Below are 15,640 nucleotides of genomic sequence, written 5' to 3' on the forward strand. Positions count from 1 at the left end.
TGAAGTAATTGATAAAATTACTTAAAACTGTTCTAAACACTTTCCAGGCCATCTTAAATGACTAATAGTTGAAAAAGACTTAAGCAAAATACGTCTCCTCTCCCTTCTACACAGCCCGTCATAAACTCAGAGTTGCCCACTCATTCAGAACATGACTAAATGAGCTCTTAGGCTACAAATCCGTAAGATGCAGTGAGCTGACTGTATTATTCTCACTCACTGCCTGAAACAGAGAAGAGCTCCTGCTTCTAACTGCATGCCTCTAGTGCTTACTTTCTGCTGGTTCTGGTATTTGATCCTTCTGTGAGCTGATTTAACTCTCTAAAAACAGAAATAATAATAACAGAAATCTAGCAGAAATATCGACAAATTTCTCGTTAAGTCAACAAATGGCAAAGCCTGAGAAGTACCAGAACTTGTAGCCAGAAAGCAGCAGGATTATACAGTCCAAGCTGAGGGAGCCGGTCTTCCTCCTTTTGGCAATGAGGAAATCAGCTTGTCTATAGTCCAACCAGATTCTGTACATCTTTAATTTCTGTTCTGAGGTGTTTCAACTTACTGTCTGCCTTACATTATCTCAAGTATCCTCACTAAAAGGCAGCTGGTTTTTTTGGGAAAACAGAGATGTCACACCTAACACAGAAGAAAGGCTACTAAAAATCTGTAAATAAGGACAAAGAATTACAACTGAACTATACCAAACATTTTCTTTCTGCAGAAAGACAATCTTGCATTATACTAGTAACTGCAATAGGAAAGCTATCAAATAAGCTTTGCCTAGTGGCATTTATGATAGCCCAAGACCACGTTACAACTTTTAAGTGCCCAAGCGACTTTAAGTGACTAAAGCACTCTGGCAGGAACCTCTTTTCTCACTTGACACACACAGATTCCAGCTCTAAATTTAAAAAAAAAAAAAAAAAAAAAAAAGTTGGTACCATTGTAACTAGCATTCAGCAGCAGACCAATACACTTCTACAAATCACTTTATCACAAAGGTGTCTGAAAAGGAGGGGAATAACATTAGGTAACAGGATTTTGGGGCTTGGATTGTTCAGATAACAGGTTTCTGGGGGTGGGGCACAGTTTTCTGTTGAGGAAGGCAGGGAAATAGTACACTGCATCTGATCCTGATGCACAAAGAAATGGCCTGGACCTTGATATATCAGTTCTAAGAAAAAGAGAAGTGTTGGATATTCCACATGCTCCTTCCAAAGTTTTATAGGATCCTTACAATTCTTGTCAATTTTTTCACTCTGAACTCTTCAGAGACTTTCATCTTTTCATGGCCTAAATTCTCCATTTGCCCTTTAAGGATGGATCAAGACCATGAACAGACACAATGAAAGGTGGAAATATTGCTGTTCTTACCTTTGTAACAAGGAAAAAATGCATCAGTATGATTAATGACTGAACAAACTGTGATTAAAACAAGTTAAGGCAATTTAATTGTCATTCCAATTACTGTTAAACAAAAGTAACTTGTGGCTTGTACTTTCCAGGACAGCATAGTAACAAAGCTAATTGCTCCATCTTCAAAGAACTGTTCCCCATTTTCCCTATGAATTTTTCAGTAAGATACTGCTGAAAGAGGAGTTTTTTGATTTTTTGTTTGTTTGGTTTTTTGCAAAGGCAACATGACACTCATTTCAGTAAATCCTTCTGGCAAGAATATCCAAATATCCTCTTGTCTCTATTGTAAGTATTTCACTTAATATACAAAACAAAAAGACCACTCAAGCAAAACAAAAAACAAGACCAAAAATGTGCAGCCTATTTTGCAAAGACTGAAATCTTTCATTGTCCAAAAACCATTGGTTTATTTCTTCTCCAACATCTTAAAAGTTGACTTAATCCTATGAACGAGTACTTAGTATTTTGCAGCTTTTGTTTCATAGCATACTTCTAAGTATGTAGTCTAAGACAATTCATAGCCTTCCTAAGTGTTTGGCAGAACAAATAAATGCTTCAGGTATACTTTAGGTGAATGTTAAATACCATTTTTGGAATCAGATATACATTACCCATACTGCATGGATACTGTTACCTAAGAAGTTAGCAATTGTAAAAATAGAAAGGAACAGCATTTATGCTAAAACAAACAAATTTATGGACAGTTGCTAATGGGGTTTGGCAGGTGTTGCTGTCATTTTAATTTGCAAATGTTCATCTAGTGGAGAACAATTTTTTTCAACTCTTCTCTGAAGTTACTGGGTAGCTTGAAAAGATACTGCACTACAGACACACAGGTATGCTCAAAGTTCTGCCAGTGACTTAGCATACCTAGAGATAGCCATATACTTTGGAACATAATTTAAAAAATGAGTGGGATTTACCTTCCTACTATCCTTTTTGGTTTTTTTCTTTCATTTTAAACATTTTGTTCTGTATTTGGCCTCAAATCATACCACTGATAAGATGAATGCACAGCACACAGAAAACTAAGAACCAGAAGTGTTGCAGAAGCGATACATGTGATTTAGAAAGGGAAGATCCAAGATAAATGTTCATCATGTTACATAGATACCTTGGATTCATAATTAACTTAACAGAGCTTAAAAGACTTTCTGATGCAGGATGCTTTGCATTTCTTCCCCGCCCAGAGTTTTTAGCAGAAAGTAGATCAGAATCAAACTGGGCAATAAAAAGTGGAAAGTCCATGAACTAAAGTGTACAGACAGCAAATAGTGTAAAAGAAAATCATTTTATAAGTAACACGTACAACAAGCTGATAAAGCAAATGACATACTCAGTAAACCCACAACTCAATTTTGAAAGGAGAATTTGTTCATTTCAGAACTCAATAGCAAGTATAAAACATTAAAGCCATCTTAAGACTGAACTCCACTTCTGTTATCTTTGAATTTTTTTATACATTGTCTTACGATTAAGACATTCATTACAGTTTAGCACATCATATAATTTACAATAATTCTCTACAGAACAATATAGTTAATTCAGTATCATCAGTAACTTTATACAGATACAGTATTGAAGCCATGTCCTCTTTTGCTTACCGTCAAGTACAAAACAGCTTATATAGACTAAAAAAAGCTACACACCACAGTTGTAGCATACCGTGTTTTGTGCCTGATTAAAGTTTACAGTAGTGGCTTTTTGATCTTTCAAGACAAATAAACATGATACCACATAACAAACACTTGTGCAAACTCAGGCTTAGGAGGAAGACTTAACTACCTCCTTTTTCCAGAACTACTTTTCCCTGCTTTACTGCTGCTACTACCAGACTTGCTGGAAGATTTTGAAGAGAAAAGTCTTGTCATGAATTCGGAGACATCTGGCAGCTCATGGTTGGAATTCAGCATGTTCATTGATTGCTCCATTTCCTGTGTGCAAAGATTAGATAACCTTAATAGCTCATAACAGTTCTGGCTGTTTCTAAGGCATCAGTTGAAAGATCATATCAGGAAGATGCCAGATCTTCCCAAATACTGTTTTACTATTTGTAGTCCTCCAGGGTACATATTGCTACATATTTTTATGCAACCACAGCCAAACGCCCAGCTACAGAAACATAAAACCCCAAAACTAAAAGCACTGGTGTACGGAAAAAGGTAACCATGTCTTAAGCAGTTTTACAGGGCAACCACCGAATTAAAAAAAAAAAATCTAAAAGAAAAAACGCCATTATTTATCTTCAGCATTACTTTCCTCCATTTTAAAATTTAAGCTTTTGTCTAGATTTTCAGATCTGTGATCTTACAGATTTCACATACTTTTGTATTTTCAAATTAGTATTATTTATGCTAAATCTAAAAAATTTTGGAAGCTGTTTGAAGGGATTAGATATTTTTATTGCCCTACTCTGTAACATCAAGCTATTAGTGTACAGCAGCTAAGTTTTCTTTGTTTCATGAAAGGAAGGATTTTAATATAAGACCGTATATCCAGCTAAGCTTAATGTAACTTTAGAGTTTAGCATAGTGGCTCTACAAGACTGATTAGTATGGTTTAAAACAAACAAATCCTGAAGTACTTTTAATGCATACAACAGCTGAACTGCACATCTACAATGTGATAACGCTTATAGTAATTGCCAATTTAATGTGGGATTGTCACCTTGCTCTTCTGGTTACCATTCAGCATGATACAGCTTTAACTGTCTTCAAGGTACAAACAAAGCAAAAGCTGTTATGGTAGCCTTCGTTACTATTGCATCTATACTACATCTGTACTTAAAGTACTTACAGTAGCTAAATCATTAAGTTTCTGTATAAACTAGTACTGTGCTGATTCCATAAAGAAAAAAACAAGCTAACTTGAAAAATGTAATACAAACTTCATAACCTCTACAAGAAAACTGGAGGAAGTATGGATATACACTTAAGAATTTAATACATGGTCATCTAGAGAATGCCATTACAACCGAATTCTTAAAAACTACCTTCTCCTATTCTTTAATTTAAATTACAAGCAAGATTCCTTCAACTTAAAATTTCTCCTTAACAAGTCATATCAGTCAGCTAGTAACAACTAAATCGTCAGAAGTTCTGATGGTTTACCACCACAATGGCCTGTCTGTAAGCAGTGTCAGATCAGTGAAAAAAGTAAGCAATAAGTGATTTTTAAAAAATTCAACTTCTAAAGTTCAGCTTGGTTTGAAGAACATGCCACAGATATCTAGTATATCTTTGTATCATATTTTCAATCAAAATTAAAGCCAAAAAAGCATTACATAGCTCTGCTATGCTTTTTATAGGTATTACTTAAAAAAAAAAAAAAAAAAAAAAAAGACTCAGACACCTATAAAGTACTACTGAAGACAGTGGTCATTTAGAGGAAAAGGAGTTTAAATTAACAAAACCCTCAAAAAGCAGCCACCAAGACAGACAAGGAATACTTCTAAAAATACAAAAAGATTTAACAAACACCTTGAATCTCCATTTTGTCCTAGCCTTCTGCTATTCGGTATTTTGCATGATGAAACAACAATAAATCAGATAATTTACTGACTACATTAAGACTCCATATCATATACACTATTGTGACATCTGGATTTAACAGTCTTGTAAACTATGTGATTTAGGTTGATGGATAAGAGAACCCCACATCATACTCTTCTCAACACACCTGATGCTTATTAAATTATGTCTAAACCCAAAGTGCTAGGCTTAAGCATAGTGCATTGGAAATCTATAGAAAAAATAGCGTTTGAGAAATCATATTTATTGCTCTAAAACTCAGGAAAACACCATTCATACTGTAATACTTTCAAAGCTGTGCCAAACAATTTAATTCCGTGTTGTGCTGTTTAACAGCAAATTCATGAGTTGGAAATGTTAGAATTCATTGTTAGAACAGCAACACTGTATTAACTGAATAAACGATGCCCATTAAGACTTCTTTAGAAGTCTGGGTTTGTTTTTATTCCTTTTCTGTACCTTAAAATCTCATTATCTTTGTTCTCTCTATCTGTATCAATTGAACGTACTTACCCGTCTCATATCAGGATCACTGGTGTTGACAACTTTAGGCAAAAGCACAAATATCAGTAATGGAAGAACCATCATCATCACCTACACAGAAAACAGCAAATACTTCTTCAGCTTATTTGTTGCTCCAGACGTTTTTAGACATACTGACATAAAGATTTAGCTGAACAGCCGAATTCTAGAACTACTGCATTCTGAGTCAGTAACCCAGTAACAGCAATCCACTTGTCATGCAAGAAAACTGATAAGGAAGTATTATGTTTTAAACAATAGATTTCAAAGTTGGACCATTAAAGTAAATGCTTGTTATCTCTTTCAACTGTTATAACTACAGTCTCGCAACATGTTGATCTCCACACTACTAGACCAGACTATGGGCTATTTTCAGAGGACATACGTTAATGGAGCGAGTATACAGGGGAGGAGAGATCATAGAAAAACCTTCTATTTGTAAACACATAAAAACCAAAGAAAAAACAATCCTCTCAGAAGAGCAAAGCGTGCACATGTTTTCTCAACTGTTTTACTCCCGGTATTCTGAAGGATAGCTATATTTGGATCCTTAGCATACTTTTAACCTTTGTGTGTTGCTTGTACGTACCATAGGGTTCATGAGGAAATCTGTCCATCCCCAAGATTCCCTCTTTATAAAGTATGAAGGAGGTCCAGAAGATTTCATCTGGAGTGGGTATGGCAGCCTGACAACTTCAGAGGTTTTAATGTAATTCACATATCTTGCTCTAATAAGCAAAATGTAAATAATTAAAAATATAAATACAATCTCTAACAAATAATAACGGTAATTTAATAATATTCCAAAGTTTTAATAACAGACTACACACAAAACCATCTGCGAGGCAGTGTCAGATAGGCTTCACTTTTCAGAAGCTAATTTCTCTCAGCAGCATACTTTATGGAATCAAATGATACTCTACATTTTTCCAGGCTAGCTATTAGGCTTGATATGGAAAACAGACTTGCAGATCAGAAACATCAGAACTATTTTTTCAAATGTGACTTCTGCAAAACATTTTTTCTCACCTTGGTAACGAGCAAGAAAAGCAGCAATGTTTAAAGAGAAGGTACAGCTTTGAACAGTGTAGCGTAGCTTAAGCAGAGTTTGCTCTGGGCAACAATTATTTATTTATATATGAAGTTAATACTACCTTTTCCCCGTAGTGCAATTTATCATAATTTGCATTTATCAACACTGAATCTCAGTCTTTTTTACTTTACAAGGCCTTCTTTTGATAGTTCTTCACTAGTATTCTTCACTTGGGCCTAGTATTTAGATAGTTACTTGGCACTATCATCTAACTTTGTCACTCTTCACCCATTTTTCATGATTTATGAATACTTACCCGTCTTGAGCAACTCCAGGCATGACTTCTGCCCATTACAAGAGAAATAATTTATTCCTTCTGAATTTTTCACCAAATATTCATCCACAGAATGTCCTTCCCTCCTACCTTATAACTACATATTTTCCTCCAAAGCTTTTGAGATTTTCAAGTAGCTTTTATCAAACACATCCGTTATCCACATGCTGTTTCATCTTTTTGTTTGTTTTCAGTGTTTTTTTTTTTAAGGCAGAATTTCCCTTAGAAAAGCCCAGTTGACGTTTCCCCCCCCATGTATCACATTTTTTCGTGCATCTCCCAGCTGTATTCCTCATTATAGTTCCTACCTGTTTGACTGGTAGAGATGTCAAGCCCACTGGTACTTTGCTCTGCAGACATACCCTAGTAGTTTAGTTAAATGTCAAATTTGTTACCTCTAGTTCTCAGACACCAAAACAGTGCTAAGTCAGAGGTTATACACAGTATTGTGTCTATTTCACCAAGTTCCTTCCGTATTTATTACATATTGATTGTTGCCAATTAGATACTGCCTAACAAAGTACAAAAATAAAAATTTCATAAAGCTTGAAAAAAAAATCTAAGCACAAATTGTGCTATTATTATAATAAACAGACTGTTTGCACTGTTTTCAGTTTGAGATTTCAATTTTTAACCTTCCCTAAAAATACTGCTGCAGTGTTTTTATTGATGTTTGTACTCCTAAAACATAATAGCATATTTTATAAGATACTGTAAAAGACAAACTGGAAGTTAAGATACTACATGTGCGCCTGAACAAAGAAAAAATTAACTACAAACATATTCATTTAAATGAAAATCACCTTATTAGATAGGATAGCCATTTTTCTGTATTACTTACTGAATAGTGTGCAGTTACAGATGCACAGTTATAGTTGTTAGAGATAACATTATCTGGCCATAACATAAAAAATAGCTAACAATGCTACAGAAATACTGCAGGCTGGCAACCACCAGCATTTGCCAGTAACTGTAAGGAGTATCTTATGGAAGCGTAACATAAATTTTTTGGAATTTGGAATTAGAATTTCATTGTGCCAAGTCTTGACAGAACATTTACCAAAAAAGAGAGGAAAAAGGGAAGAAGAAAAAAAAATGTATTGGCAAAAGATAAAGCAATTAACTAGATTTTATTTCAGGATAGCTGCATAAGAAAATAACAAGAGTAAACAAGTAAAAGGACTCTTTTTATCCATTTCCTCTTATTTAAGGCTATACATATGAAACAAAGAAGGAAATCAGACTGGATTTTAAGAAATGTGCTCCCAGAAGTGATGTTAAAAGAAGCTGAAACATGATCTGAAATGGAACACGAGATCTACAGTACTGTCTATATTACTTCTTATACTGTGCTGTCAGGCATACTTAATAGATCAATACAGAAGCAAATCAGGAAAGGCTCACCTCATTTTGCCTTTTGAAGTTATGTCGACTCGCACAGGCTCAAATTTATGAGCAGGGGATATAACTTCCACTACATAAGATCCTGAAGGTACATCGTGAACCACAAAACTTCCATCTGTCCTGAAAAAACCAGTAAGTTCCACTACATTTCAATATGCTCCAATACACAAGAGAGGGTGCTTTATTTGTTTTAAAGAAGAAACTGTAATAGTATCATTTAATATTATAAATCTTAATACAACAACAATGACCAAAAGGAAAATTTAAATTGCTTAGCACTCATAATATCAAGCCCCTTAAGGTCATTCATCAATGTGTGCCACAACAGTAGCAGAAATTACCATTTACGTTAAAGATTTTCTCATGCCCTCAAGCTATTGTCTTGATGGAGGAATAATTTAACAGCCAAAGTAAGATTTGAAATGGTTAGATTTCATGTATTCAAATGATGGCAGAATCAACCTACACCTTCCTTCTCCTTCTGAAATACACACAATGAAGTTTACTTTGCTTCAGTACGCACACAATGAAGTTTACTTTGCTTCAATACTTCTGCTGGAAGCAAAAAAAAAACCAAATTGACATCCTACATAGTGTGGGTAGATATTAGAGATGACTCGCAATGCACAAAAATTGCGGTTTGTGCCTTTATTGCAAAATAGAGGTTTTTACTTTTAATCGCTCCCTTTAGGACTAGCCCACGCTGGAAAGCTCTATCACAACAATAAGGAAACAAAGAGCTCTGAACATATCCACAGAAGGGATTTTTAGACAGACTACTTGCATTTTAAAACATGAAACTTCAATATTTGGTGAAAATATTAGTAAAAGGATACCTGAAAGCTTCAGCACCAGTTGCTATTAAATTAAAAGTACAGAAGCTTGTAGTTTTCCTCCTACATGCTTCCAGAAGTTTCCAGAAGAAAAACTTAGTGTTATCTAGCCTTTTACAATTAATATAAAAGACACCTCTCCTAAAAAATAAGACTCAAAGTTAAGACAAAAAAAGTTGTTCAAAGAAATAAAAAAAGTAATAAAACCTGACACATTAGAAACTTGCATCAGGAAAAAAAAATAAATAAATGAACCCTCGTAAAAGCAAACCCTCAAAAAGAATTTTGTCCTTACGTCCTTCACACAAGTTTTCTCTCTCAAAGATGTATATCACTTAAGGACCTTCCCACCACGGAGACAGAAGCATATAACCACTACTGTGTAGATGGGTTTCACTAATACTTTATGTGATGATTTGAACCTCCAAGAATGCTTACACTATCTTGTATTGCAACTGCTATAAGGATGTTTTCCTAGGAATTTCCTTTTAATTTTTAATTCTTTAGAGTATTATTTTGATAAAATTATAGTTTTCTTCTAAAGATTTATTTATATGACAAAGCAAATTCTCACTTCATATAGTGCTATCCTACACTGCTTTTTTAGAAGAAAAAAAGTTTCATTTTTGTTACAGTGGGGAAACCAATCAGAATTATAAAAATGCCTGTACTAGAGAATGATTCTTGAAATACTCAAAAAGCAGCTTTGCTGTGTCAAATAATTATTTTCCTCTTTTTGATAACTGGAATGACATCCATGTAATATATAATCAAAACCTACCAGAGAGATGGTGACAAATATATCTCCTGATATACCAAATACATTTAAATCTGTCACCAAAAGTGAAGGGTCTTTCTACTGAGCCTGAAATATCACTGTTATTTAAGAAAACCGTTCTTTCTTCTAACACAGTTCTTACTAAAAATATACTGCCATCCAGTACTGTGCTCATTACAAGTGACAAAAAAAATCCCAACCAACATTAAAGCACTTTTGCCAAAAAGTACCATACTTAGGGTAGCGCAACATCTACAAATATGTTTATCAAACTGAACAAGTGACATAATATTGCTTGGATTTAAGTTATATCAATATAATTTGATACACCTATAAACAGACATATCAAATTAATGTAATCAATAGAGCTTGGTATCTAGGTTACACTGTCATAAATACGGTATGCTCTTAGGTAAGACTATTTCCTCATATTTCAGACAACTCAAGTTCCAAGCAAGCATTTGGAAGCTTACCAACTCCATGGTATTTATTAAATCAGCTACTAATTATGCCAGGCTCCCACAACATGGTTGTACTGGCTTATCAGGTGCTACACTGACAAGATTCTGCAAGTTTTGCAGAGTAAAATCTGTTGTGTTAACCCAACGACAGTTCCCAGAGTCAAAGTTCAGTTCAACTTCTACTGTGGAGGGAATAATTAAAAATGATTGGTATTTATGAGATGGTGTATCTTAATTTCATATAAACTTTCTCATTTTAACACATAATTTTAAAAGGAATGTATTATACTGTACTGAAGATTACAAAAATTCTTTTAGAATTAGCTTCTACTCTTCGAACTATGAGATCAGTTCAATTTTAATTGAGGACATTTTCTCTGCCTTATTATCTCTAGATCCTTTGCTAATCTAAATATACCTACTACCACCTGAGACTGCTAATGTGATTCTTTACAGCTTCCACATACATTTGCATGATCTTGTGTGAAGCAATAAAGCCATATCCCTTGAAATGGCTTTCGCTGGTACAGTGAAAAAGTTTTTCACAGGTACTGCAATAGATAACTACAACTCTTAACTTTTTGCCACAAACATTTCTCCAGAACGAGTAAATTCTTAGCTAAGGAGGGGCTCTTAAAAAAAGTGTCAGAATTCGCACCCGCAAAAGCCGAGAACATCGCCCTCCAGAATTTAATGCAAACGTGTTTTTTGTAAATTAAAACTTAGTTCCACCTTTTCGAAGGATGAAGAGCCAGCGGCCTTAGTCACCGATTTGGTTACGTCTGCAGGAGGCCGAGAACAGCAATCCCTACAGCGCTACAGGCTCCCACTGCAGGCCCGGCCGTGTCCAGTGCCTTACAAAGTCAGGGACGAGCAAAGCCGCAGCCGGACGCGAGGCGTTCGCCTCCGCAGCCGTGCGCTGCTAACCGGGGCAAGGCCGCTAACCCGCAGGGACCCGCTCCCCTCTGCCACAGCCGGCCGCCATCTTACGGCCCCGACTGCAGGAGGGAGGCCAGGCGTGCCCGGGGCGCGGAGGCGGAGGGTATCTCCGAGCGGCACCCGCGGCGCCGGGCGACACCGGCCCGAGCCCGGCGAGGGACGCCTCCTTCCCCGCCGGGACCAAGCCCCCCGCCCCGCCCCGCCCGCCGCTCACTTCAGGAAGCCGACGTGCTCCTCCCCGTCCACCAGCACCCGGGCCCCCGCGATCCAGTCCTGCGGCTTCACCCCGGGCACCACGGCCCGGCCCTCGATCTTAAACCGCTCCCCAGGGCCCGCGCCGCCCGGCGACTCCGCCGTCCCCGCCGCCTCCGAGCCGCAGGCGCCGTCGGGCAGCGGCGAGGCCAGCAGCCAGAGCAGCGCCAGCCAGGCGGACCCGCTCCGCGCCGCCATCGCCGCCTCCCCCCTCCCTCCTCCCTCCCTCCCGGCACCGGGCAGCCGCCTTCCGCGCACGCGCCGAGCGCCAGCCCCGCCGGCCCCGGAGCCCAGCCCGCCCGGAGAGCCGGGCCGCCGGCCTGCTGCGCGTGCGCGCCTGGCGGGCGGGAAGGGCTCGCAGGCCGCGCGCATGCGCACGGCAGAGAGCGGCCCGGGCGAATAGGAGCGGGGGAAGCCCTGCGGCCGGGAGGCGTCGGAGGGCGGCAGCGCGCCGGCCGCCTCTCTCCTCGGGTGAGGCGCGGCAGGGCCCGAGCGCCGGCGGCTGCCCGGGCGGGGGCGCCGGAGCAGCGGGCGGCCGGGGCTTCCCTCGGAGCTGCTTCGTCTCGGCCTCCGCGCCCAAGCGCGCGGGCTGCGGGGAAGCCCCGTACCTCGGGGACAGCGCCCGCAAGGCCGCGGGGGCACCTGCCCCTCACTAGAGGCGACAGGGCTGGCTGTCACGGAGGCCTTCCCGACCCCGCAGCTGCTGCTCTTGGCCCCTGAAAGCGGCACAGCTGCTAAAAACGTTCTGCGGAGCTCGCTCTGACTCTGCGGCACCGGTAGCTCGCGAGCCGGATAATCTGTCCCCGCGCACCATTCGCTCCTTCCAAGATGAGAAGTGGAGCGGGTGTTGGACGGGAGGGAGGGCTCCTTTGTTTTTCAGTTTGTGAGTGAAAACAAAGGGTGAGATAATTTGCTACTTAAAACACTGAAGGACACAAACGCGAACCTGAAGAACATAAATGTGTGAAAAGTAGATGCTCTTCCCTGGTAACAGATGGATCCATTCATAATCAAGACATTTTAGTTTCAGAGTTAAATCTTAATAGTCATCATGCAAAGAGTAATAATCAACCTTTTTCTAGGAAACAGTCAAAAAAGCTTACAAAAGAAAAAGCTTAAAATTGGTCATTTAATCAAGGCCTAAAGCATCATCTTTTTGATTTATAGCACTACAGTTTGTTTCTGATGAATAACCACAACTTGTTGACAGTACAATAGTATGAAAATCTGTTACTCAGCAGGCAAGCACAGAGTTACAGGAGAAACCAAGAGGGCTGTAATACCTTCCCTACCCTTATTTCCCTTTACACGGCATGTGCTGTTATGTCATACGTATTTCATTGGCACGTTGTGGCTATGCTTGCTTCCTTTTTACCTCTCTTACTTATGTCAGAGTTAATTACTGAACACGTTGAAAACATTATTTAATTATTAAGCATGATTATGTTAGAGGCGATTAACCTGGTCATTTTATTAGTTTCCTCTTTTCTGTTCCATTAAACTGTTCTTATCTCAACCCACAAGTTTTACTCTTTTCCCGATTTTCTCCCCCATCCCACTGGGGGGGGGAGCGGGGGAGCAGGGGAAGTGAGTCAGTGGCTGCGTGGTGCTTAGTTGCTGGCTGGGATTAAACCATGACACTAGTATAGCACCACAGAAAGACATCATCTTCACAGTGACATCTCATGTTGCTAGCTTTTATATACAGTTAGTGTAAAAATGCTCCTATTTTTAAAATATCCTCAAGCACCTGTATTAGGATGCTCTCAGACCACATAGAATGGTTGTGTCCTCCAGTTTTGAGGAAATCCTTAATCAAAGAATTTATTTTTACAACCTAGATAATACAGTTGCTTGGTTTAAATCCTCCTGAACCCAAAGAAAACATCATTTGTTCTTTCATACTCTAATGCAGGAAGCTTCTCTCTGTATCATCCTCCTAACAAACTGACAAAGTTACTTAAACAGCCTCTTGGCTAGAATCCCACCCTCATGTAGAAACCCTGACTGTGGGTGCAGCTTTCATTACAGAGGCATATCTTAATACAGCTATTAGAAACTTTGCATATATAGGCATGCAACCTTTTTAATGTTAGGTAAACAGTCCCTTTTCCTCTCACTGTACAGCTTCTTTACATATTAATAGTACTATTTCATAAAAACAGATACATCAGTTACCATATTTTTAAGTGTATACAACTAAAAAAATAATTAATTTGGTTAATTACTGCCTTTTCGATTAAGACTAGCTATAACAGCATCTCTTTTGAGTGGATTGCACAATGCCATTTGTGAGTTTTGATACCATGCTGTGGGTGTTTGCCTTCTAGGTAAAAAGAACAAATCCCAGAACAAAAGTAGTGGAAACAAAGAAATAAAAGTGTCTGGGTATAAATTTATCAAAATATAACCAACTACTCATTTTCTTAGTACATCATCTAGTAGATGCTACCTGGTTTTTGTCTGGAAGGAATTTCACTACTAGCAAAGTTGTGTCTGCAGCTTGATGTCAAGTGAATCCCTGATCAGAAGACAGATAAAAAACTGCTAAGCAACAGTTTCAGTTCAATTGAAACAACTGAACAATTCCATCAGCCTCCTGAAAGTGCAATCAAGGATGACCTCCATGTTTATAGCTGTCTCTTCATTGATGGATTCACTCCCTGAGTAACAGCTACGTAGAAACTAGCAAGTTTCTTAGAAGTTCTACCCTGCTCACAAGCAAATTCTCAGGTTTGTCTCAGTTACTTCAGCCAGCTGTCGCTAATGCTACAGAACTGTCAGCCAGATGGATGAGAGCTGACAGTCCCTAATGGATTGAACAAAGAGGAGGTCTAGACTAATGTAATGTCATCACATTGATAACACTGAAATCCACATTTCCAGATTCTTGTCATTTCTGGTTTCATGTACAAACCGAAAAAGCAAAGGAGACCCATCAAATCCCTCTGGGCTCTCCAAATGCAACATCAAAATCCATGAGCATCACAGCCATTTACAGAGAATCATGTAGTCTGGCATACTGGTAGCTACTCTTTAAGTAGCAAGAGAGGTTTTTGTCTCCCCTGAGGGAGAAAGGAGTTTACAAAAAACTGTAGGAGAACTTATTTTTGTGCCGAATCCTTTTCGCAGTCAGACTGCTAGCAAAACTTGCTATATAGAATTTTGCTTGTAGTTGACCATTAGTAAAGCATTTCATTCACCTTTGAACATTTCAGTGCAATTGCTCTGAAAACTTCTCTTTCTATAAAGCTGATAGCACCTTGGCTAGTATTTAAATATTTGCTTTTGAAAATGAACATGATCCTGTCATTGATACTGGTGTACTTTAATACACTGGACCACAAAGAGCAGCAGCCCACAATCTGTTTTGTGTATGATTCAGGCAGCGATAAGCAAAGCTGTTGACTTTCAGCAGACAAGCAGGGAGCAGCTTCAGCCATCTGCTTCTAATCCTACTACAGTCTTTGAGTCAGTCCCCCAATACAGGTAACACCCAGTGCACCAGATGAGCAATGCTAGTTCACAAACATTCAGTGGAAGTAAAGACAGACCTAGTTGATAAGAAGAATAAATAATATGTGCATCAAATAATATGTGTACTCATACCTACTTTTTTTTTTTTGAGAAACTAATTAGAGGTGAGAAGAAATCAAAATGCCCACCCAAGCAAGCAGATCTATGAGAATACACAAACGGAAGGTAGATGGAAGAATTCATCATAAAGGTACTGTAAAAGGCCACAGCAAGGTTAACTCATTTACTGAGCTCTCTCCTTCACAAGCTTTACTATGTTTAAACAGAATTAACAAAAATTGTGCAGCATATTTCCTTCAGCACTGATTTTTTTAAAAATAAAATTTATTGTAGGATGGAATCATTTTGCCATCTACTGGCAATTTACAGTGCTACACTAGAAACGTTTACTTAGTTTAACATAAGAAAATGTACAGAACAAGTCAGGATTGCAGCCTGGATTCAGTGACAGTCTTTGTGGTGTCCTGAATGTAAAACAACCTGAGAGGGTCCTGCTTCTGAGTTGGGGCACAAATGTACTCAGGCTGCCATCAGGTTTACCTTACCTCCATTTTCCACCCCCAACTTGAAGACTTTTTTTTTTCCCCAGGAGTGAATTGTTTCC

General features: G+C 38.6%; 1 protein-coding gene across 1 annotated transcript; it reads right to left on the reverse strand.

The window, feature by feature from the left end:
* Positions 1-1,425: 1,425 nt before the first annotated feature.
* Positions 1,426-11,712, reverse strand: EMC7 (ER membrane protein complex subunit 7). The gene is made up of 5 exons (XM_069784130.1): positions 11,462-11,712; positions 8,237-8,356; positions 6,055-6,193; positions 5,457-5,537; positions 1,426-3,347 (listed from the first exon to the last, which is right to left on the reverse strand). The coding sequence occupies exons 1-5, from the start codon at positions 11,695-11,697 to the stop codon at positions 3,195-3,197; spliced, it is 729 nt and encodes a 242-aa protein (XP_069640231.1). The 5' UTR covers positions 11,698-11,712; the 3' UTR covers positions 1,426-3,194.
* Positions 11,713-15,640: the final 3,928 nt, after the last annotated feature.

Source organism: Haliaeetus albicilla, chromosome 5, assembly GCF_947461875.1.
Source record: "Haliaeetus albicilla chromosome 5, bHalAlb1.1, whole genome shotgun sequence".
NCBI classification, from domain to species: Eukaryota; Metazoa; Chordata; class Aves; order Accipitriformes; family Accipitridae; genus Haliaeetus; species Haliaeetus albicilla.

What these genes read in the sequence shown, in the direction of transcription:
- EMC7 (XM_069784130.1), bottom strand. Translation starts at nt 11,697, where the DNA reads ATGGCGGCGCGGAGCGGGTCCGCCTGGCTGGCGCTGCTCTGGCTGCTG. An exon ending in ATTTCCTCATGAACCCTATG is followed by an intron (nt 5,538 to 6,054) that starts GTACGTACAAGC and finishes TTTTCTGTGTAG; the next exon opens with GTGATGATGATGGTTCTTCC. An exon ending in GTGATCCTGATATGAGACGG is followed by an intron (nt 3,348 to 5,456) that starts GTAAGTACGTTC and finishes CTTTGCACACAG; the next exon opens with GAAATGGAGCAATCAATGAA.